This window comes from Styela clava, chromosome 5 (assembly GCF_964204865.1).
Source record: "Styela clava chromosome 5, kaStyClav1.hap1.2, whole genome shotgun sequence".
Taxonomy (NCBI): domain Eukaryota; kingdom Metazoa; phylum Chordata; class Ascidiacea; order Stolidobranchia; family Styelidae; genus Styela; species Styela clava.
In genome coordinates, this window is record NC_135254.1 from 21781246 (window position 1) to 21807145 (window position 25900).

Here is a 25900-nt window from a genome sequence, read left to right on the forward strand (position 1 = left end):
TTTCGGGGTCTCAAAGACACAACTAACCAACGTTACGAAACTAAAGGACTCGCAAATCGAAGTACTTAATTATAATTGCTTGCAACGATGAAGCAATCTGACGGTGACTACTTATTAACATTTAGTAGCGCTTTTAACAGGTAAAGTAATAAAGCAAATTTGAGGTCACGATGAAACCGACACTAATTCGCTAGTTTCTGCTAAGTGGAAATCTCTATTGGAATACGCAAATTTAAAAAAGTCCTAGTTTCCATTTCCCATTAGCGAATGATTGAAAATGTATTGTTGTAAAAACCAAATATAGCCATCTTCTAAAACCAATCGTATTTTGTTGCATTTTAATATTAATTGTACTGAGGATAGAACAAAAATTGGTACTCCCGAAGTATCTAAACCAAGATGACGGACACCGGAACATAGTATGGGTACCAGATTAGGGTTGAGCCATGATTTTATTTCAATTTTCCATATTCCAGTTCTATTACGAGTTCGGAGACTAGCCAAGTGACTCCCGTAGTATTTGTACCTGAAATTATGGCATAACCCTAACCTGGTACACGTACTACGTTCCGGTGTCCGCCATCTTGGTTCACATAGATCGGGAGTACCCGGGAATCCACTATTTCTTTTAAAAATCAAACAACTGCAATAACGTCACAAATCTTACAGCGATATGTGAATAACCGTCACCTGTATGCAATATTTCATAGTTTGGTATGTCGTAAAATTTGATTTCTATTCAAAGATATCATATGCGACGAAACTGCATGATTCTCAGTGATTTTAAACATATATCACTAAATATCAAAACTTTAATTAAGGTTCTTTCTGATCATGTGTACTTATAACTCTATTGAACGATATACGTTAGTGAACTCAGCTCAATTAGTAATAACATAGAATTCTCACACGTTTCAGTACTTCAAATTTGCCTATTTTATCTGTTCCTTACGTTGAGATTTTTCTAAATTGTTTCGAAACCAAGCTCCTGTGAATAATACATACATTTGTTTAGTAGCCAGAGTAGCAATCAAAAATCACAAAACATTTATATCGCCCATGGCATCAATACCTTTTACCGAAGAACAATTAATTTTAAAATATATTATGAGAGTGTATAAAATCTCTTCTATCCGATAGTTTTATAGTCTTCGTCGACTATTCGATTTTTTTTTATTCTGACTAATTTAATTATTTATTTTGTTTGTGAGACGTGAGTGTGTTTGTGAGATGGGTTTGTTTGTGAGATGGGATTTAAAATGGCAGATCTTGTAGTGCTCTACGTTGTTGCTAAATATACTCGATTACAAGAGCAAACAAGACTATTGTTCTACATCAAGTTGGATGACGTAAACGTTGATACCACAAGATGGATTACGATGTACACGCTGACTGAAATAAGATCTGAAATATGAAATTAGATCAGGTTATTAGTAACTTTATAATATTAACACAGAAACATTCATTGTGACATTTTTTTTTTAATTTTGGAATCCCCGAACACAACTATGTCTGTTAATAAATGGCGCGTAATATATTTTGTCGAAGAACGGTCATCATAAGTTGCTTTTAAAAACCACTATTTTTGCTCTCATTTGTAAAAATTTCATGTTTTGTATCCAATTATTTTTTAGTTATTATATAGATTAAAATTTACACGCTTATTGATAATATTGGACTCATCAACAATACAACTTGAACTGAGTTTAATAAACTAAAGAGTCAATGTATGATTCTGCAATTATGTTTCAATTATCGAAAATATATATTTATTGTAATAATGATTTAGATTCGAATTTTTTCTTTTTTCTGGTATCATTCTAAATTATTTATATTAGTCATACATGCATGTCCATCAAACGGTTTAAGTTTCCGCTATTTTGTGTACAACATTGTTAAGTCTTTTACAGAACGCTACTTTCGACATGAAAACTACGATATAGGACATAGGTTTACGAAGTAAAAACTTCACATTACGAATAAGTTAGTTGAATACGTCGCTAGCCTGTTGTTTACTGTAATTCAATTAGCACATCATGGTGCATTTGTTCAACGATCCTGTAATGCGCTAATCAATTTCCGTTTTCTCACCCCTTCGGGTATCATAATGACGTAATTACAAACTTAGAAATTGACGCACATTTTTATTCTAATGTGTTTGTTGTTTGGTGTGTCTGGTAGATAGAGAATCAAGAATAATTTCACGTTACTAAGCATTAGTGTTACCTCTTAATACGGGTCCAGGGTTTAGTAGTCGGTAGTTGCCGCCAGTCAGTACGTTGATCAACAAAAGCCGTGTGTGCTTTTCCCGCTCAAAAAAGATCAGACGACGGTTGGCTAATCGGCAAAACAAGGCTCCCTTGTTATAGTCGGTATGTGAGACACTTTTCATGAGCTTTTAAAGTATCAATGTCGCCTACCGACCCATCGTTTCCAAGAGTACGCTATTAAAAAAAGTGTACCTTCTTCATTATTAGTAGAATTCGAGGTGTGTGTTGCTTTGAACTAAAATAAGGTGGTTACCACAAGCCTAAAAAGGAAAATGTATTTACAATATGTTTCGGACTTGAATAACCTTGAAATATTACTAAGTTTTATTAGTGATAAGTCATCCAACAAATGGGTTTCGCTAATATGTTTACAATTATGTCAACACTCTGTAAGGAAGCCTTCTGTCTTTGATCGAAATTTTAAGATAAGACTGTGAACAATGAAGACATAAGTGATGCCCATTGTTTCATTATTTGCTTTCCCAGGAAAGCAAACGTTACAAAGTGTCAAATGTCCCTTGTATGCATTACGTCTTATAATTATGTGTTGACTGAATATATATCAGTCATTTTTATAACAATATTTTCTTTTTTTAACGAGACAAAAATAATAATAATAAATATCACCGCATTCGTGAGTCGTACTGAATCTGCAGTTTGTTATTTCTGAAAATCTGTTTCCTTAGCATTGTCGTAAATATGATATCTAAATATTGCCATGAGAATTTTAAAACGAATTTCTTTTATTCTACATGTTGGGATCAAGTATCCAGGCAATATTGCACTCAGCTTATGAATCTTGTCTGATATAATAAATATATGCAGTTATTACTGAAACACAATACTATTATTTTTTTTTATGAACAACGTAGAACAGTGCCCGTCAACCTTCGTCCAAATGGAAATATCTTTTTATCCTTCACTCGAAATCTGGTTCACCCCAACCATACTACAATTTTAAATCGGTTAAAAACCTAATGATTTTATTTACATGATACAAGATATACATGTTTCTACCGACACAATACTACATTATTTATTCAATATGAACGTTGCTGTTAGATTTCACCAGCGAGTTGTACGAATCGAGGTAATACCTGGTTTCGAATGCCACTCGCATTTGTGTTTCTGATTCAGTAATTGAATTTCCTGTATATTATTTTTACGGTAACAAAGAACCCTTGTTGGGAAAGGTAAATTTTAGACATTTTGACAAGACTAGAAACAGCTTATGGTGCAAGATTTTAGTACTCAAGAGTCGTCGTGGTTTTTCTAAGTTTTGAATTCTGCCTTTTGTACCCAATCTGATCGAAATTCAAAAAGTTCACCAAAAATGATTCCCACAATTTTAACAGAATTACCCTTCTTACAAATATTATGCAAGAAAAATTCAAAAAATATTTCTCTGTCCAAACCAGTTAATAATTTAGAGTTAATTTTCAGAGGTAATAATGATGAATCGATGTGCTGACGCTATGTCAAGCAGGTAACAAAATCTTGGAAATCGCTAGACATACGTTGTGTAGAAGTTTAAACACACACGTTGCTTTATTTGTGGCAAGCTCCGAATTCCCTATGAATACATTTGAAACTAACGTATCGGGTATAAGAGTATACTTTACAATATTCGGTACATCCCAGTACTCCCTATTGATGCGGTACACCATTCAAGGTTTTGGTATATCATGGGGTGTACTATACACCCGCTTGAGCACTGATGTAGAAAAATAGCATTCTTTATTTTCTTCTTTGTTTTCTTCAAAATTGTCGTAGAAGATGATTTTCGTGCAAAAGTTTAAAGACCGTTTTCGTCGACCTAATATGTGATGAATGATTACTAATGAAGTGTATTGGTTTAGTCATCTGTTGTTTTCTACAATCTACATAACGTCATCAAACTATATTGTCTGTTTTTTTACTTGATTTCTTGATCGCAGAGTCACCAACTCAATGGGAAATCACATCGGCACGGAAACACCCTTCGTGGAAAATTTATCCAGTGAATCATGATTGTACGTCGACTCGATTCGGTTGAAAATGAAGTAAGTCGTTGTTGACGCCGTAATGCTAAATGATCATTCTATAAGAAAGATTTTTAATTAAATTATTTAACTGATAACGACAATCTCCAACCCCACAAAAATCCGACAGTCCTCCAACAGAATTAGAATGTACATAAAGAAAGGCTTCATATTGTATTTAAAAATATTACCTTTCGACGTAAATTTATAATTTGTTACAATTTTAACATTTTTTAAAATTCTACATTTGAAAAATATTTGAGTGTTATTATTTAATATGAGTTTATACGTATGAAACACGTCATAATACATCGGGCCGATAGATTGTATTGAGAGTGTTGTCAAACTCTACTTCCATAGCGGAAATTATAAATTTTAAAATTTCAGATTTAAATTTATTTTAGCCCGCTTTGTTTTAGTATAGTTCAAGTATTCGCACATTGTTGTTAACTACCAAAATGGGCTGATATCGATTACTTTATGCTAAACTTTATTCATTATTTTTCAGTAAGTTTATGGGAAGTTGTGATAGGTATGCTAAGAAATAGTATACAGGGTATTGAATATTTCCAAGCATGTCTAGATGTTATGAAAATCTGAAAAAGTGAGGGCAAAGTCTCACAAAGATTTTTAGAAACCTATTTCCTAATTCTTACTTAGATAACTTTGTTTGATGCAATTCTGACATGTGTAATGGTTTCTAGTTCACACAATGATTAATTATACTAAAATTCGCTCCATCTCAACAAAAGCATGATTATTATTCATTGCATATTCCTATTAACTTGTATAATGTATTAAACTGAAGTCACCAGTGTTATTATGTGCTAGATTGATTAGTTCTAAATTTGACAGCTTTAGTGCGAAGTCATTGCCAAAAATTGTGCAAAAACTGATAAAGTTACACTTAGTCTGATAACATGAATCATAATGACAAAGTTTTTTCATTATCAAATACTTACACAGTACATTCAATAATAAGTTACGACCGACTGCATTCATTTTGGGTTCCACTTCAAGCAATTAAACAAAAGAGGCCAAACATAGATTATGCATTCGATTCAGGAAGTGCGTCACGTTGATTTTTTATGATTGTGTCGGTTGATATTTCCCACAACCAAATTGGTAAAATATGTTCAGAAAAATACTCACTTATGGATATGAAGTGAGGTTCAGCATTTAATTAATATATTGTGACTTGGTAGTTAAGATCTTCATTTAACTTGATGATATTTATAAAATGCTTCTGATTTTCATTTGAATGTATATAATACTACCTGTCACCAGTTGTTGAACAAATCAAATCGTAATTCAGGAACAGAATATCTCAAATGGTTCAAATATTAGCGGATATTCGTCAAGAATTCCAAATTAACGAACCAATTTTGAAACTATTCTTATTTCCATCATATTGGGTAAAATTCTGAATTTATATTTTGTTGTCGCAATTTCATTGAGGCGTATTAATGTTGCCTCGTGTTACTAATACAGCGTGAAGCCGCTTCTATAAACACGATAGGTGTCATTTTAGATTGTTGAAAATTATAGAGAAATATTTTGTGTTTTTCAGGTCGGTCAGGTAAAGCAAAACGTATTTGTTGAGTGGAATGAAACGGAAGTGATTCATTATTCTGCTACCAAATCGTATTGATTTCTACATTTCTTCGCAATGTTTATCTTAATATCTCTTTTTCATTAATTAGGCTCCCCGCTGCTTGTCAGCAGGGAACCTATTGTATTCCTGTGTTTTATTATTATTATTATTTATTTATTATTATTTATTTATTATTATTATTATTTATTTATTATTATTTATTTTTATTATTTTTTTTTCAAATTGGTCCTACAAACTTGAAATTCACCTCAAATGTGCAGAAGTTCTCAGCTAGCAATAAATTGCAAATTTTATGCATGACTGACCACGCTTTCACGCTCCAGTGAGCAAAACGCGTCTTCAGTTTTTTTTACGCGGGAAGCCTGTTAAAGCTGCACGCAGCTCTAGTTGAATATTGTTTTTTTTCTCATGCGGAATTTACATTTTGTTGTTCTTGAAAAACACTGATTCTAAGTTACCTCAAATAACTTGTTATCTTTATTGCGACGCCACATGGTCAACAATAGACTAAACACAATTTTCTCTTCGAATGGAAAGATAATAATGACACACCCTCATAATCACTTCGTTCGTCAATGGCATTTCGAAAGTTTATTTAAGTCTAAATTTGTTGAACAACATTTTACTAAACGGTTCTCATACGATGGCATACAAAAATTCGTCTTATTGCACTAACAATTCCGCGTCTAGTTTTTCAGTACCTGCAAAAGTTAAGACATATAAACCAAAATCGTTGTTTGTGAAATTCATTTTCAGGATTGTATCATGATTCAAATATATGTCAATGTTACAAGATTTTTTAGGTGCTTCATAATCTTGTTTTTACGATATTTCTCCCCAATATCTCCGGATTAACTGGTCGTTACTCGTTAATAGGGGTTCGGGCATCTGTCAACTGATCCAGGGTGGGGCTTCTTGGGTGTGAATATTTAACTAAGCAAAGTTATTTCTAGTTTTGTTGGCATTGTCATCCCATTGTCTAATGAATGTCGTCGCTATGACCATCAAGACCTACGTCGAAGACTTTAGACCAGAGAAATTGAAAATGATAAAGATATTGATCTCTTAACCCAGTAGCAAGGTGATGAAGGGAGAGGCTGTTGATTGATGTTGAGTTTATTGTATTTATATGGTAATCTGTGCTTTGCGTCAGATAATTATTTTTAACTTTGCGCTTACATAACTATTCAATATAAAATGTAATAAAATTGTGACCTGTCGAATGCAGGATGTTGTTATACAATTTGAGTTTCATTTAGAGATCGAGTATTTTTGACCCATGACGTCATAAAATGGAAATTAGGTAGAAATCAGGATTTTATTTTTGAAAATAAATTCCAAGCATTTGGTTCATTTTAAAACTTGTCAATAATGTTGATTTAGAATAGATTTGCTCTAATATTATATCATAATCTCTTTAAAATTCATCCACGAGAATTAAACAAGGATTCCAGTTGATTTGGGTATTCTCCTGCCTTTCGTCTCTTTCACTCCCCCCCCCCACACACACACACACACATGCACAGGTATGTACATAAATACTGATATTACTCATGTATAAAATAAAATAAAAAACGCTTAAACTGTTCTACACGACCGACTTAGCAAATTGAGACGTCGACAGATTGCCTGAATTAAGCTATAACCGAATTTTGTCTCAAGCCCTTCACTTTAGACCATGTTTCATTGGGACAAAACAATAATTTTTTATTTCTATTGATGAAAAGTTCTTTTATAGTACAACAGTTGAAGACTTACGCCAACAAGTTGGCAGCGCAGCCCCATGGGTTTTAGACTGAGTTTATCCAAGAGTATCCAATATCGCAATTATTTTCACTGGTTTCAACTTTTCGTACGCTTTCCACAAAATAAGCGAAATCTGTCAATCAAACTGTTACATTTGTTTTGAATTGATACTGTTGTATTGTAATCATGCGATGCATTTTTCGTCATCGTTCAAAGCAAACCCAAGAGCAATGGTACAATTTTTACAAGTGAAAAAATAGTCATACTCAGCTGTAATTTATAGTTACTTGTAAGTTAGATACACCCAAACTCTTCATCCTCTAATCGTCCACAGAGTCGCCAAATAGGTATGGACTAGTATAGGAATAATTGTTCATTTTGAAGTTCATATGAATTAATTTTTTATTTCAAAGCGACCATATATACTGTAAAATTGATCTATATTTATAGTTATGGAATATGATGGACGTACGACTGGCTTGTTTGTTTATTCGGGTTCATTTCCAGGGTGACTACCGTGAAGAATTGTAACTTGTGCACATAATCGACAGTAGCGGTTGATGGCGGTTTACTGAAGCAACTCATCAGGTGGTTGAAGTCAAGTGATGGAATTTTTATGATAAGAATCAATCTATTGTTCCGATATTTATAGGAGACTGTCTGACTTTACAATAAGACATTAGACATTTATCTCAAAATTGGGAAAAATGAACTCGATGGCTTGTTTCTCGTCGATGATGGCTGGGACACTAAATCGCTTCGTAGCGCGTATTCAATTTGCCAAACGCGAACGATCGGGTCATTTACGGAACGATTCGGTCGACCTGGACTTATATCAAAATATGTTTCGAACAGATTGCTATGGTGATGTAAAACAAATATTTTAAGAGAACACGTCATGCTTTGAATAAATCAGATGGTAAGAAGGCAAATGGTAATTAGTAGTTGACTGGTACGTCGCAAATTACAACGCACGAACGCCCCGTTTTCAGTTTTGCTCAGAACAGAGCCCTAGACAAAAATATCCAATGATATTAAGCGAATTTCACGTAACTCGTTAGTATTTTTTATAGGTCATTTTGTAATTTCTCCCAAAACAAAGCACACTTTTATACCAATGAATAAAAGATTTTGAATGTTTGGTATACTTGTACACTGGAAAAGTAATCGATTCTAATAGCTTCTGATCCTTGGAGAAATTAGAACAATGAGTTATTCTTCCATAGTAAATGAATTGAAGTGTTTTATGTTATTTGCGCTAACACAGCAACCTTAAGATGGTCTTCTTAAAACTGCGGTTGTGTGAGTTTTTTACACATATGGTCCTCCGAAAATTTTCTTAAATAAAAATGAAGAGGAAGGGGCTAATGAAGAGCATCTACATTTTAAGCCAGGGGTCGGCAAACTACGGCCCACGGGCCGGATCCGGCCCGCGGAGTAATATAATCCGGCCCGCGACGCTTCACTGAATTATAGTAGCAAAGCAGCTGTTTTGATGATTATATACTTTACGTATCAGATTTTATTGTGAGACACGTGTAGACTAAATTATATTATAATCTAACAGGTATAAAATTCACAATTACTCGTTTAATGAGCTTATAATTTAATTATAAATAGACAAATGGCATCAAAACGCAGCTAAGTGCAAATGCGTTCAATGGCGCCAAAAATATTCAAATGAAAATGTTTTGAGATGCAATGCAATGAGGAAATAAATCTATATTCTTTTCGAGAGATGTATGACTGCTTGATTTTTATTATAAAAATTATCATCCGTTCGGTTTTCAACTTTTAAAAAATATATGCGCCCGCCAATGACTTGCAACCCTTAATTTTGGCCCGCGAGCGACAAAAGTTTGCTCCAGCCTTGACAGTAGCATCAAGATAATTATTTAAAAAAATAATAATGTTCGCGTGTTTTCGCTTTTTAATGTTTTTGAATGTCCCTTTAAGTGTCACTTGTTATGTAGAAAATAATATCTTGAATATTTAAATTCGTTATGCGGTATTTCAAATATAAGACTTGTGCGGTGCAGAGGATTACTTTACACTTTACGGTTCAGTTTACCCAGCGGGCGGGCTGTCATTTCTCTAAACACGAGGGTTAACTCCAGAATTTGAATGCTTTGTTTCACTATGGTGAACATACATGTGTTGTATTTTTAAGTTTTTCATTGGCGTGATTTCTGAGTTAATTTACGATGACATAAATTTAAAATGATCGGCAACGATGCTCGTTGATGAATTCTAACCATATTGTTAAAATTTCTAAAATTACCAAATTGGAAAATTGAATATTACTTTTACATCTGAATGTTTGTAAAAATTATTTGGTTGGTAATCCACCATTAAATATGTTTACAATTCGCGATCACATTTTTGTTAATTTGTATTTTTTTTGGTTTCTCCCATGCTTCATTATCCCATTTAGAATGGCGTACCAGCTTAACTTGTGAAATTGTGTGGAAAATCATTTGAGTTATCTTCAAATATGTAAGAAGATTTATTACGTAATAGCTCAATCGCACTCGTAGCATTAACACAGAATATGTAGCACAAACACATAAAACAAAAGAGTAGGGGGAAACATGGACAAGATAAGATATACCATTATATTAAACTTGAGCCACGTGAACATCTGGCGTTCTTTGAGCAATAGAAGTACGACAAAATTGATCAATAGATAATCCACTAAAAATGAAGATATTTAAATCAGCAAACTTAGAGGAAGATGGAAATTTCACAAAAAACATATAAATTTCAATCAGATTAGCCCTGTTAATAAAAAATATCCGGATTCGGATGTTGCTCAATTTCACGTTGTACGTTTTTTTGCATTACGGACGAACATTATTGTTAGAGTATGATAATATTTAACATTACAAGGAAATTTCCCAAAATCCACACGACCCGGTTTAACTCTGCCCACAATTGCTTCTTATGTTGAAATTATAATATTTTATATTTTTGCAAGTAATATCATACGCAAATCTTTTTGACCGTTAAATAACTACTGTCACTTACACACCCATAATTGTAGTCTCCACAAGGCTTGTGGCAGTTGTATGCAGATCGTGAGCATGTTACGTTGAGAGATTTTAACATGATTTTATGTTCATTCTCGAAAAATACCAGGGACGGTTGCTTTTTTGATAAAACGCACATTGCATCATTTAATTTAGTAAAATGACCGATTTAAATAAATATAATCAAAATAAACAAGTATGCTAACATTACTGGAACCTTGCGTTTGCGTTCACCTTTCCATGTGGATGTATTTAGTGTTGAAATTTATATTGCGAGGTATTGAAGACAATTGTCCTTTTCAATGCCAAGCTAATTATGAACTTGCAACCGCCGAAATAATGACACAACACCAACATCAATTATTTTTCTTGTAGAGGTATTACCGTTATGAGTCGCACATGCACACCCCGACACCATTGTTGTATGCTCTTATGTTGGCTATTATTTATTCGCATTTATCCTCGCACAATCATATCCTCATACCAATCATGAACTGCAAATTTGAGGCGTGATTGAGTCGCGCCCCGATGTGGTAATCCATACAACAGTTGGTTTATAGTCGAGACGTCATAATATTAGACGTTTACGTATGCCTACATACTCAGTTCGGTCCACTGACCCGTCTAGGCAAATAATGGGGTATTAACTAGATTTTCATTCTTTCTGTATGACGTAACTTGTGAAATCTTGGCGGACGGCAGAGAAGAAGACAAAACAAAATGTATTTGTATTACAGCTGAGCTTGATAAAAAGAGTAGAATTTATTGATACATTGGTAACAAAGATGTGAAGAAACTCAATCATAAAATCTAAATAAAAACATGTTCGCATCCCTGAAGTTTTGCCAAATTGCACTGAAGTTAGTTACCAATAAAAATCGAATCCCACTAGTTTAGAGTGACTGTCAGTTCTAAAAAATAACAAAATATTTATAATTATAGACAAGTTCGCTTAAATCGCTTGTGTTTTACTGATCGAGATAAATAATTCAACCCAAATTGGTTATAGATTTTGATGTACGCAGACGTAATGAACATTTAATACTATTTTGTCAGTATATTGTCTTCATTAAATTTCGAATATTCGTTTTTCAAAGAATTGTAAAATGTATTTTTGAGATATGATGGGTTTTTAAACGATTACTGGTACTACGAACGGAAATTATTTCAGGCTTATTTCGGATTTTCTTTTGAAAGCCCATATCCTACTTGACATAATTAAAGTTAATCGTATTCGACTATGTAAGTTGCTAAAAATAGATCGTTACGCATTGCAACAGCAGTAGACTGGTTGACTGAATCCGAATCTTCACTTGCTCCATCTTGTCTGAAATTCCACCTCGTCTCTTACAATGTATTACCGCATCTGTACGTGAGCAAACTCACTTTTCAACAATGGCCTACTTAAACAAAACTCACCGTATATAAATATATATTGACAAATAGTAACTGATAACGGTTCAGTATATTGGAAAAGCACTCATTTGCAGATTTAGGTTTAGCACAATCAAATATGAGCTTGGGTAACATGGTCTTCGCGAAATCACCACTCTCTTTAACGTACTTTGTAACAACCACGTTTGTTTCTATGAAGAAGGTTTTTTATTGAAAAATTATCAGCTGCGGTTAGCTGAAATATTTGCTTTTTGAGAAATATGTTATTACATCAAATTTTATCTAATTATTTTCATCCTAATTATAGATCTAGTTGTTATACGCAATTAAGACTTATTGGCAAGTGCAGACATGTATGTCTGAAAATATGAACGTTTCCTGACTTTAAAATAATTAGTTGATAACCTTAGTAACATCGGCAATCGAAGAGCAGTTGTGGGGCCTTCCATCCCCTTAAAATAACTATCTCTTATATACAGATTGAATTTACACACGTTCCACGACAGTTATAAATTATGAAAAAATATAATTGAGATTCTTCTCTGGTAAAATGTTATGCTAATTTGTCAATTACTTTAAACATTTCAGATTTTCGAAGGTTTGAAAACCCTGAACGCCCGCTTCTGTTGAAAATGATGTTTCTGCATAAGAAAACACAAAATATACACGTGGTATAATTGCTACTATAGAATCCGAAAGATTCATTCATCCATTCATTTTCAGGGCCACCCGACCATATATATGTCTATTTGTTGTTTTAGATTAAATCTACATAACAGCTAACTAATTATTTGACACATAATCTATTCTCAGCGCACGTGTAACTTGGGTCTGACTAAAGAGGCCCGAATAAATGGGACAAAGTGCTGAATACACTCTTTAGCCCAAATAACACAAATGTGCCTCAAGTGCGAATGCTCAAAATTTATAGTGTTTGTATTTTGAACTTTGGTTATAATGATTTTCTGGAATACAAACCAACACGTTTTTTAACTTTCTTTTTTTGAATGTTACTACATTGTAAATGAACATACATACTATACTGTATGTTCGTAGCTCTTTTTCATTTCTAAAGTCACGACGCAAGAGCGCCACCTGTGGAAACAATGACTTGGCAGCAGACGAAATCAGAGAGGTGAAACGGAATTGCAATAAAGTTTACTAAAAATGTGGTATTCTCCTCGGCTGTAAACAGATATGGCTTATCAATATTCTGTAAAATATTATTTTCAATGTTAAATTACAAGAAAAACACATTATCCAAGATCTTGAATCATTTCAGGATTATGAAAATAGATGGATGACGTAAATGATTACCACAAACAAGTTGGCATTTTTAGAATGATTGCTCAGTAGTCGTTATATATTGTGGCTTGTTTTGCGACAGTAATCAGTAATTTATTTCTTCACTATATGCTGAAAATACACACTATGTATATACACAAATCTAAAGAAATATACAAAATAACATTTCAGGGTGAAAGGAAACGCTGAAAACCAATATAAACTGGTTATCGAGCGGCTGCCCTCTTGGGAAATAATGATATTTTTATGACAGGAATAAAGTTGTAGTACTAATCCTAACATGTTACTTTGTACAAGTGTTTTGATGTCGGAGTCAAAGTTTTCAAATACAGGAATTATATAGTCGTGAGGACAGAAAGTTGAAGTATTCAACAACAGCGAACTAACAAACCGAAAGTAGTATTATATACCATTCCTAGTTGGCCACTTTGTATAAAACATAGAGAGAGAGAGATTTAAAAAATTATAATTTATTAATTTTGAGGATCAATGTTGTTAGTATTGACGGAAATTTTGTTGCAGATATTATCCGGACATTGCAGATATGACCGACAATTAAGCTGAATGTAAGAGTCACGTTCAAAGGAAAAGGTCACAGACAAGTTATCTTCGTATATTTTCTATCATAGCCAAAAAATAAATGTGGTCGGTATAGTCTATTTCTACAGCAACCACAAGATGGTAAATATTAAGTATATGTGTCTTCCTGGGTGAGATTGACGTCGCACTGACCGAAAAAACGTCTCTCTGTATCGCCGTATAAGTCTCTGATTCCAGGATTGTTTTATAATATATAAGTAAAAAGTGAAAATAGTTGATCGATTGAGGCGTTTAATCAAAATTTGTTTAAAGATGAATATATATTAAGTTACGGATAAATACAAAGTTATAGGTAAATATAGAGTCCTGCCCAGTGCCTAATTGTTAATCTCCTCAAGTTTTAAAAATTAGTGATATATATTCTGTTGACGGCATTTTACCGTACGTCATGGAGTAACTTTTATTCGAGACTGACATTAAAATGAGGACAAAGTTATCTAAAATTAGAGATGCTATTTTGACTAAAATATCCTATTTTTAAAACTAGAGATAAAATAACACAAACGATAATATCAAATCTGGGTACACTACCGCATACCACGTTGGCTGAGCGCGAGTTTCAAATTATTCATGCGAATAACTTGGGTGGATCAATTCGAAAAATCGAGATAAAATTTTGACGTGGTAAAACTCTCTTAACAAAATCTAACATTTATTTTAAAATCCTTCCCATTTTCAAATATGTTTTATTTTCATGATATATATAATGACAACGTATGTGTAATAGTAACATCAATAATTATTTCCCTTCATAAAAGAAACTTGCCGTCTTAGCCTTTTCGAATCATTCCGGATCTTTGCTTTTGTTCATTTCAGTATATTGTTATCATTTATCATAGTTTATTATATTGTAATTATTTCCCCCTGGAAGTGGATCTTTCGTAATAATACAGCCTAATATTTATAGCAGGCATATATAGCCTAATAGGAAAATAATAGAGTTAGGACTAAGGAAAAAGTATGCGTATAGGATTTATAGTATTGGTGCCAATTAAACGTTTATACCTCTTGCACCTTTTGTACCATAGAGCCATTTCACCATTATTTATTTTATCCATTTGCATCTGTTTCATTTTTTCTTCTGTTCAACTAAATCATTGAACTAAAGTTTTAGAAGAGTACAACTTATTCCTTTTTGTTATCCGTGTAAATTCTTGAGCATTGATTTATTTTAGATCGTATGATGGTTTTAAATTTACCTCGACGACAGAATGACTGAGTTGACCGGCTAATCATGTTGCTATCAACGCCCTCCAGTCCTGTTGTTACGTCAATTTCTTCCCTCATTTTCTGCTGAAACATCCGTCCTGTAGCAGGGCTGGTCAAGAAGATCGACTCATCATTTAATTACTAAGTAGCACTTACGTGGTATTTCCTTCTTTGCATTTCCTCAGAGATATATTCAAATATATTGCATTTATTTGTTGATTTGCTGACTATCATAAAATCTATTTGCATTTTTATTTTAAATATAAAGCTAATCGCAAGTAACCCGGCGATTGCTTTGCACAAGTGTAATTAATCTTCATTAATCGGTGCATGTTGTGAAATTCGTACCCAAGATTTAGGAAACACGCTGCTCTAGGCCATGGGAGAATGTTGTACATAACACACAAGGCAGTAAAGGCGTAAAATGCGCGCCAATAAACCAACGGATTTGGTACATGTCCGTCCTGGGACTCTTCTACTCCGCTAATAAAGAAGGGCGTTATGTGAAGGTCGAGGTATGGCAATAGTTTGTCATTTTGGTTGCATAATTTGCTGTATAATGGTTCTGCTTTTGTAAGAGTCATCATATTTTTGCGTGACTCATATTCAAGTCGTTGAGTTCAGATACAACGGTTTATGTTCACTATCGGAATTGTTCTGATATTGATGTCATACCAGACCGCCATAAAGACGTAACTCTGTTTTCAAATGCGCGCCAACTAAATGTTTTGTCACGGAAAAGTTCGTTATAAAGTTCTAAGGGCAGTAAATCAACTTGTGGCAGGAGCTCGCGAACTTGCTTTGCGCAAATTTACATGGGAGAATACTACGTCGATTACTCGATCCAGTTTAGACACAAGTATGTCCCGCTGGCAATATCCATCCTCTATACCAGGGGTGGGCAACTTCTCTAGTCGGCGGGCCAGATGTGGGAAAATGAAGTCCTCGGTGGGCCTGAATATTACATGAATGTTTACAACGCTCTCTACTTTGACCTTATATTGTTTGTTTAACAAGTGTGCTAACGCAATTGTTTGTTCACCAAAGCAATTGTTTATTTCACCAGCTTGTACTGACAGTGCGATGAGAGTAGAGCGATCGGTAACTTTCAGGAATGATGCGTCTGACCACATTACAGAGTGTGGTTGGATACAGTCAGCGGGCCGGTCAAAATGTCGTGGGCCGTATGTTGCCCACCCGTGCTCTATACCGACACAGCAATAATATTAACAATTGCTGGAATAATGTTTTTATTTAATTACTTAGAAGAGTAAAAAGGTAGGCTATTATGCTGAATAGGTAGAATAATATATTCGCAATAAAAAGCAAAGAAATTAGAAAAAAAGCAAAAAATAGGCATTTAGGTTCCATTCGTTCACACTTTCTAGAGTGAATGTACTTGATTACTCGTCTTCAAAAAATACACAGAAATCTATAAACATTGGGATATGCTGTCCCATAAGAAAAAAAACGTCGCAACGCGATGCGATGTTGTATTGTGATTTTGTTATCAAATTCAAGGTTCAATTCTAATAGAGACATATTCTCTAAAATTGATAGGGTCACAATATTCCCATTTCGACAAAAATATAAATTAGAATTAGAATTCTCTAATTGATATCTCTTGCACAAAATAACAAGTAAGAAAAGTACACGAAACTAAAAATTGTGACCTCAATGACGTGGCAGCGATATCAGCAAGAATACAAAAAAGGAAGCAAATAAAAAACCAACAAAATGAAATATATATTTAATATTTAGCAGAAAATAGGTAGCGTTCTAAAAAATAACGAAAATATGCTGATGGTAAACAAGTCAAAGTCGAGCAATACGCTCACATTATAAATAAATTACGTAAAAATACTGTGAATTTTAAAAAAGTCCCCAATTAATATTTCAAGAAATTGGACATCTTCCCATATACCACCAATGTCAGAAACACTGTACTTAGTAATAACGTCAGTAAATAGTTGTTGAATCTGTAATGATAATTAGCCTAAAATTGCGCATTGTAAAGGCGAAAACAAACAAACACACATTGACTGCATCTGCATCATCGAGCTATCGAAATAAGCACTTTTACATTTTCAGGATGCGAGATTTAAATGCTCAGGGCGAAAAGCATTAAAGCAAATTTCTACATAATATATGTTTGATCAAGAAAGCGACATAAAAAAATTGTATATTTGAATGTGAAAGATGGATAAGATTTAAGAAACAAAAGAAAATGTCTTAGTTATTGTTGATTCCAATACTTGGTTTATAAATTTGGCCTTGATAGATTTCTCTGTGGTATCCGTTTACGTGCACTCGTCTTTCTCTCTTACGCAAGAACGACAGCGAGGATCAACATTTTTTGATGCTGGAAAAATATAATGAAACACTATAGTACCACTCTATAGTATAAAAAATCTCCTACATTGTTTGAATATTAAATGCCCTGATATTTTTAAATATATCTATTAAATTTCTTGGCTTTCATATCACGTAATTATTACATACCTTTATAATTTATGTGAAACAGACCTTCCCTACGTCTATATGAACTTCATAATTCAACGGTTTTGGCCACGTGATTCTGGTTACTGGAAGTATGTTCACGTCATAGGATTTTATGTATAAAACAGCTCCCTTCCAATCACCATCAAATACCTGGAATCACAGCAATGAATTTAGTTCTTATGAAGCAAAAGCTAAACACTTGTGGCCCAACTTACATAATAGGAATTGGCCAGCATCAGGAATACATGAAATCGGACAGGGGTTTTCACTCCACTCCAAGTATATTTTTGTTTAATTATGCGGAAAATATACTATTTTTTCACGGAAAGTTGGACTCAACAGCTCAACAATAAATACATATTGGATTAAGCACAAATATTGTTTTTGCTAATCACACATGCTATAACATATAATTGTGCATTCGGCTGCTCCACTCGACTCAGATTCAAAGTTTTTAATATAGGTGAATGATATTATTGCGCTTCTAGTAAACTGTCACAAAAATGAACATACCCTACAGTTATCATGTAAAATTTCAATATGAACTCTATTTTTTTGTTTTGTAGTAGATGTTTGAGACGCATGCAATATTTTATTATTCCATGAGTGAAGTATCAAGTCCTGCGTTCTGAAAGAACTTCCGTTATTCTAAAAATCAATGAAATAAAAGAATTAGTAATTTAACCTAAACTTCGCTTTGCTATAACAAAATATAATTTTTTTTCATGAGATCCTATGGGTATAAAACCTTGAATTTTTGGTAAAGTATTGAAATTGATTACTACATATTTTTTCATAAAAATGAAGTTCAATTACCAACAAAAACGTCATAGTTTCAATCGCAATGAAATACATTTGAGTACATTAAATTCTGACATATTACAGCAACCTACCATTGTGGTGTTATCAATCGACCACAGGTCAAAGTTCATGCATTTGATCGTAACGACCTGTTGTGCATATGTACTTCGCATATGTAAGAACGATCTCTGTGATTTGGCAAGATTAGGCACAGGCAGATGGTTATTTCTCTTTTTACTATGTAGATACCGTCCTAGTTTGTGGTCCACGAAAATATCTTGAAAGTACTCGATCATATTTGGACCCTCATCTGTAAGTAGTAAGGAGTATTAATTTAGCAAAAATCCCTCAACTTATTCGAAAGTTTTATATGTAGTTGCTGCAAAGCCACGGACGGATACAAGTATATTGTGTATTGGCGTCTACTTCGCATTCTGCGTTATATTGATGGCACCAGACTAATTGTTAAATTCTCCTGTACTGCCTATGATTTGTCTTCAATCATAAACGATGGTTGTCATAGTATTTTCTCTAACGTATCTTTAATTCGATTCCGGCCGCGTCTCATTCTTAAAGTATCGGCAGGACTACATAATGAAAAGCATCTATATGCTAATTATTGTTCCATTAGGTTGACGAAAATAAGACGAAGATTGTAATTTGTACTAAAATTATATTTGCAGTATAAGCAAGATTGGTATTGGATTGAAATAGGAAGTTAGTCATAGGAAAGGAAAATCCCACTAAGCAGCTCTGGCTGTGGCTATCTTCCCAGTTTCCAGATTATGTTGGAATATTAAATAAAAATCGGATTTCTCTTTGTAACTGAAGAGATTTGGATCAACAAAGTGTAAATGCACTTTCAGCTAAAAAAGTTTATGAAAAATTTTGGTTTGTGTTGAGCAGAGCCTGGTGCTATATAGATATATGTTATAAATTCCGTAAAAATTTTCCGATTCTTCTTTCATAAAAATGAATTCTAAATTACCTTGAATATTCATGCTTGAATTAAAAGCAATAGAAGGCAAACAGGTCAACGTGGATTTTTGAAACAAACATTCAACTTGAAATCCATCGTTCATGCATCCTTCGTTTGGATCAATCCAAAATATACCTGGAAAATAAGTTCATAGATTAGTAACTTTCTGTTGAATACAAAAGAACATGTAATATGAAAAATATATAGAAACTTTATCATCAAACAATGTGTTGAGTATTTTTATGAGTATTTTTTTTTTCTTATTTTCTTCTTTATTTCCTTCAAATTTCAACTCACCATTTTGTAGACGGTTTTCTCTTCCCTCACGTTTGGAAAGTTCAGAATGAAAAAATTTGTAATCTTGGCAAGTAGTTGCTGACTGTTTTTTACTTTGTCCACTTGTTTTTCTTATATTACGAATAGCATCGTACAAATGTTGCATGTTATATTGAATCTCCCTGCCCTGAGAAGTAATATCAGTCAATGCGTAAGTGGAAGTTTTCTTTTTTGAATTCGTTTGTGGAACAGCGGATTTTTAATCTCTATGACTTTTCATTCAACACAACTAAGAAAGTGAATGGGTCGAATTCTTCTTATTCTGCCAATAACGGATAGGAAAGACGAAGTGGAAAAAAGAAAAATCTGATGATGGCCTGACAAAAATTCGTGAAATTGTACTCACAAAATCTCCTAAATCAATTGCATAATCATAACTGTCTTGAGGTTCTACAACACCATGGTCACCCTGTCCTCTGTTGCTGACCGTTGTTAGAGGTGATGCATCATTCAGTATGGCAGTGTTCCCATTGTTGGTTCCAGCTTTTTGGTCAGACCATTGATTCGTAAAATGACCATCCGGACCCTGTGGGAATTGAATTTCTGATGAAGTCTAATCTGGTTTGTATGTCTGATTTATATATTTTCACACAACTGAAACTATACATATTACATATTTGTATTGCGATGCTATTTTTGTGTAGGATAAATTTAAAATAATAGATGGGCACCAGAAGTGTACAGAAAAGAAATGAGTAAAAAAAAATAACTCACTGGTGGTCCTGGTGGACCCGGTCGTCCGCGATCTCCCTGAAAGAAAATGAAAGCGGTATTTAAAGTATGGAAAATAAATATGAAAACGACAAGTCCCGAAAAAGTTATATAACTCACGCGATATCCAGGCATTCCTTCTCCGCCAGGTTCTCCCTGAAAATGCAAATAAAAGTTTCGGATAATATTATGAACTGATTTACAGCTTATCATTCACTGTTTGCACAGTGACAGATAACTGACGATTAATAATGAGCAGAGGAGAATTCTCTCTACTTTTTGAACAAATACAGAATGAAGAAAGCAGAATAATTGTGCGCTCCTATGCAACTTCGTTTTAAATTTATCATGAAAGCCAAAAATAAAAAGCAAGAATAGTTGATGAATATATAGCAACAGTGCATATTCACCACGATCAAACTGTGTATATACGGCAATTCCGTCTTTATTTAAAAACAATCAATACAATATTTCAAGACTATAAAACGAGTCTAAAACAGAAAGCAGACTATAACCAAATCAAAACTTACCATCCAGCCAGCTGGTCCTTCTGCACCCTTGAAGCCTGTTCCGCCTATCGGTCCTTGAACACCAACACGTCCCTGATTTTAAAATATTGTTTTAGGAAATATGGCTGACTTAATTAAATAGCCATTACGGGGTTAAACATACTTCTAACGGGGATCAATAATTTAAACATCTGCTCGTTCAAGTATTCTAAACCAGCGTTTTCTAAATGATGAGTCGCGATCCAGAGTTGGGTCGAATAACAAACCCTTTGGGTCGTTTGTTTTTTTACAGAAAATTAAAATATTGACTCTATTTTCTAGTACATTCTATATTTGGTGTTGCGCTTTTTCTTAATAGTAATTGTATACGTGGGAAGCGTATTACAGCGTAAAAACTTGGCAGAATCTATTTTGCTGAGTAAAGCTAAAGAAGCTAGGCCACGATTTTGAAAAGACGCTGGTGGGAAACGAAAGCAGTTTTCTCACTTTGAAGTAATATCTGGTGTAGGTAAAAATGGTTGTTTTATATAAGTAATTCAATTTCCCTCTAAAAAACACTACATGCCGTTTAGTATTGGAGCATATCCTCAGGTCGCGGGAAATTACAAATTTTTTTTTTAAAAAACTTGGTTTGCTTGAAAAAAGGTCAGAAACCATTGTTCTTAGTCAAATAACAACAACCATTTTTCCCAATGATATCAGAGATAAAACGTAGCCAGCTGACCACGTGTTAGTTGCGCTCACGAGACACCCTTACTATCTTGTATATACACAGGGATGTCACAGTAAGAGCAAGTCACACGCGATCAAATTTTTGTCTTACATAGAAATATTATTAGGCACACTAGCTCAAATACATATTTCGAACAAAAAGTACAAAAAAATGGAACATACTGCTAATCCCGGAGGTCCACGTGGGCCGGTAGGTCCCGGCAATCCAACAGCTCCAGGTATTCCCTGCCATAAAATATTGTGCTCATTTTAACACTGGATATGGACTAAATATCTTGATTCGATTTCATTGTAACCCACTTCTAGATAATATCGAAATATACGAGCAGAGAGTATCAAAACTCTTTATACAACACATACTAACTAGTTTACTGATCACACTTCACACGACGATATTACGTGGCGCGGCATCACCAAGAAATGATCGTAATTTAGATGATTTTCAGTGTTGGGCCGCTTTTGTGGGTATTTCAGTACTTAGTAAATACCAACCGAAACCAAACCCCCACAAAAAAGAAATCATTAATGTTGTATTGAAAATACGAATTGAATACGGATAAGGAAATAAACAAAAAATCTTATAATAGCCCACTTACCGATTCTCCCTGTAGGCCAGCTAGTCCAGGTATCCCTCTATTTCCCTTCAAACCCTGTTTATAATAAGAGTTGAACGTTAAATGTAGAGAACTGTGCATGTCGAAACACCTCATATAAACGTTTGTTTTCGTTCTTGACAACGCCAAGAACCAAAGTAACAATAAACATTTTAAATATAACTTTATAATAATACCATTCTAATAATATCATTCGAGTATACTGAAGCGTAAATACTGGAACGTATAAAGCAGGGCTGCAGGAAATAAGTCTGCTCTAGAAAGAAAGATTGGAAGACCATGCTTCAAAAAGGAAATCAATATATTATTTACCTTGGTGCCTTTGTCTCCCATCTCTCCTTTAACACCACGATCACCCTCTACACCTTCTGCACCCGGAATTCCATGTGTTCCCGTCTCTCCCGGCATCCCTTTTGCACCCTGTCAAATTAGAGTCATGGTTTAGGTAATACTTGAATATTCTAGATTGCTTAAACATGATCCCAAACACCAGGATGTTTTCAGGATGTTTGTGTAATAGTTACACATACTACATCTCATGACTGGTACACTACTTGGCCTGATTAAAAAGTACCAACTTCCAATTTATACTACTTCTTATAGTACCGGGTTGCCATTTGATTATATTTTTGCAATTATATCGATAATATTGAACATGCAAAACAAGGTAATTTCTCGATGAAACAAAAAAGTAAAATCTATTTTTTTTTTATATCAGTAAAACGGAACAAACTTACCCTTGGTCCTGGAAGTCCTATATCTCCCATCAGCCCAGGTCGCCCTTGGATACCTGGTCGCCCAGGTCTTCCCGCATCTCCCCTGGGTCCCGGATCACCAGATGATCCCTATATAAAAATGAATTCGTCAATTTCGAGTTCATATGTAAAAAGAAAGTGATAAATATAATACGCGCTTATAATGCACATTTGAACAGTCACTTAACTTATTTGTCAACTTTTAGTAATTGAACTCATCACTCGAACTACTAACAAACTAACTAATCAAAGGCTGTCTACAAACATGAAAAAAAACGTTTCCATGCTTATAACGAAGTACTTTTCCTATATAATAAAAGTTGAGATTGGTAAAATAGACTGGCTATACTGGTTATTGTGGCGAAACTTGAACAATTTGTGAGATTCGTCAAAGTCCGAAACAGGATAGAAAAGGGACGTACAAAAACAAAACAAAAATGGAATTTGTAAAATTTGAATATATATGCACTTTAGCCCGAAATGATTTCAAAAAATAATAATGGTACGAATCATTATTTTACTAATGGCTATCACAGATTTTTATCGAAAATTGCGAAATTAGTGACGTGCAATTTTGAGGCCTAATTCGAAGGCGGCTTTTACCGCTTCAAAGAGCGAATATTTATAAAAGTTAACGCCCGTTCGCAATTTCGATCTTCATCTACAGTACACGATCGTCATCGAGGTGTGAGTTGTGATAAAATGACCGTATATGTGAAAAGATATTAATAATAAATTGGTCGGAAGCCCAAGCGATTTGCAAATTCATTCAAGTAAAGATGAGTTTGTCAAAACGCAGGACAAATTTTAAAGTCAGTTTCGCACTTATGTAGTTGACTCCGGAATATATTCAAATAAAGATCAAACGCACCATTGGTCCGATAGATCCATCTCTTCCGGGCGGTCCAAATGGTCCAGCTTCTCCCTATTTAATCAAAACAAGTTTTTTAGTACCGAAGCATGAACATTTGTAAAAGCTAAAACAAAAGATATGAAGCCACCGAGTGAGTTTTGAAAGCGTTGGCTCTCCTGTTTTCTCGTGATCTATCTTCACTTCATCTAGTTTATCTCATTTTGGCTCAATTATCATGAAAACCACCTAAGATATGTACTTTCTTGGAAACGACACAGAATTATGTTCATTCTTCAAACTATGGGAACTTACAGCAGCACCCTTTAGTCCAGGTTGTCCGAGGCGTCCATCTGGTCCAACAATGCCCTATATGAAGGAAATGATAATTAAATTAAAAAGTAAGGTTTAGAAGCATAATCAGGAAAGAATATCCACTAATAAGTGATTCATATCGTTTCTTTCGATGGCAAAACTTCACCTAGTTTTGAGTAGTACAGCTGACTTGCTGTGGCCTCCAAGTAAATTTTCTCAGAAGAGCATGGTTTTGGCCAATTTAAACATCTTATATTGGGCTTTGATTGAATAAAACTTTTAAGTTAATTATGATGTATATTATTGTTATAGGCTGAAAGGTCGTCAAGGTTAAAGTTGAGAATGGCGAATATTTTTATTTGACGATTTACTTTATTTACATGTTTATGCGCTTATCAAACCCGAGGTTAACCTCGCTTTGCAAGGCGCGTGCCCGCGGCGTTCTTGAAGAGTCTTTGTTCCACAAGCGTTGTGTGCGTAAAAAACAGCCATTAACTTATTCGCAGATTTTTGTCGCATTTATTATGCTGGGTTGCACAACATCTGTCAGAGTACAATATAACGTTATTACTGTGAGCCCCATAAGGAACAAAGAAAAACCGTGGTATAATATCATGCATAACATATTTCATCTTCTAATGTAACGGTTGAAGTGATATACCAGTACGTGTTTGCAAGATAGTTTCCGTATTATTAAATCTCAGGTATGTTTAGCGACATTTTTCATTATACGCTTCCATTCACTTCCCCAAATAATACTAAAATTTCTAATTTGAAGTTTTTTCATTGAAATTTTGGATTTTATTTTCAAATTCGACCGGGATGGATTCGCGTGAGACGTCTCTAACTTATACACAAATAAACAGATGATTTTTTTTTATCTTCATGACCATCTATATCAATCCTTCATTTAGTTTGGTTACAGAATAATAAATCGTTGGTCGCAAAACGAGCCCGTCCGGTATTTTTTTTCTCTCTACGCACTGACTTTGAAAATAATTGCCTTTAATATTGACTTTCATGTGTCCTGTTTGGAATTATACACACGGTATACTCCGATCTGTCTTGATATACGCGCTTTGATCGCGCATCCCTTCAGTAAGCCATGTTTAGTTGTGGGAAATTTTGGTTTATGAATAAATGCCGCACCTATATGACGGGAACGGATTTGGTGAAACGATTTTATATGTTATTTTGAACATGAGATCTGATACTGACAAGTCAGTTTTGCTTTTCAAAATCGCTGCGGGGTTTAGCCTCAAAATACAATGAAAGGTTCATAACAATTTCGTTGAATATATCCGCTATGATAAAAATGTAGTAAAAACTTCTAAATTAGGAAGAGCCTATATTTCAAATTATTATTCGAAGAATGTTTGTTTATGTGAGTTTCTCTTGAATTTACGATTAGCGTGTATAGTAGACTCAGTTACACTGTATGGTAGGTACAGTGGCGCAGCCAGGGGGGGAGGGGGGAGGGGGGGCAGGGTCGACCCCCCCTTTAGAATTTTCTGAAAAGTGAAAAAGTTGCCGATAACACGTGCAATTGTCTTCTGCTAAAATCCCCGTTCGTTTTCATCAACGCGGCGTGTTATTTATGCCGTGA

The 25900-nt window shown here is 34.1% G+C and overlaps 1 protein-coding gene and 1 long non-coding RNA gene across 3 annotated transcripts in view; one reads left to right on the plus strand and one right to left on the minus strand.

Annotated features, from left to right (window-relative positions):
• Nucleotides 1–2188: 2188 nt before the first annotated feature.
• On the plus strand, nucleotides 2189–7124 carry LOC120345065 (uncharacterized). The gene is made up of 3 exons (XR_005569815.2): nucleotides 2189–2372; nucleotides 4208–4312; nucleotides 5862–7124. It is a non-coding gene; the product is annotated as an uncharacterized LOC120345065 (long non-coding RNA).
• A 9292-nt stretch (nucleotides 7125–16416) lies between these two features.
• LOC120344485 (uncharacterized) overlaps nucleotides 16417–25900 on the minus strand; it is a 54013-nt gene continuing 44529 nt past the window's right edge. For both annotated transcript variants that reach the window (XM_078112599.1, XM_039413725.2), the window contains exons 50-65: nucleotides 24295–24348; nucleotides 24001–24054; nucleotides 23112–23219; nucleotides 22687–22794; nucleotides 22357–22410; nucleotides 21923–21985; nucleotides 21050–21121; nucleotides 20640–20675; nucleotides 20523–20558; nucleotides 20155–20334; nucleotides 19770–19935; nucleotides 19482–19607; nucleotides 18586–18803; nucleotides 18206–18340; nucleotides 17693–17842; nucleotides 16417–17552 (exon numbers count right to left, since the gene is read on the minus strand). In XM_078112599.1, coding sequence (XP_077968725.1) covers nucleotides 17702–17842; nucleotides 18206–18340; nucleotides 18586–18803; nucleotides 19482–19607; nucleotides 19770–19935; nucleotides 20155–20334; nucleotides 20523–20558; nucleotides 20640–20675; nucleotides 21050–21121; nucleotides 21923–21985; nucleotides 22357–22410; nucleotides 22687–22794; nucleotides 23112–23219; nucleotides 24001–24054; nucleotides 24295–24348 — 1551 coding nt within the window. In that variant the 3' untranslated portion in view covers nucleotides 16417–17552; nucleotides 17693–17701. The remainder of the gene's footprint in view (nucleotides 17553–17692; nucleotides 17843–18205; nucleotides 18341–18585; nucleotides 18804–19481; nucleotides 19608–19769; nucleotides 19936–20154; nucleotides 20335–20522; nucleotides 20559–20639; nucleotides 20676–21049; nucleotides 21122–21922; nucleotides 21986–22356; nucleotides 22411–22686; nucleotides 22795–23111; nucleotides 23220–24000; nucleotides 24055–24294; nucleotides 24349–25900) is intronic.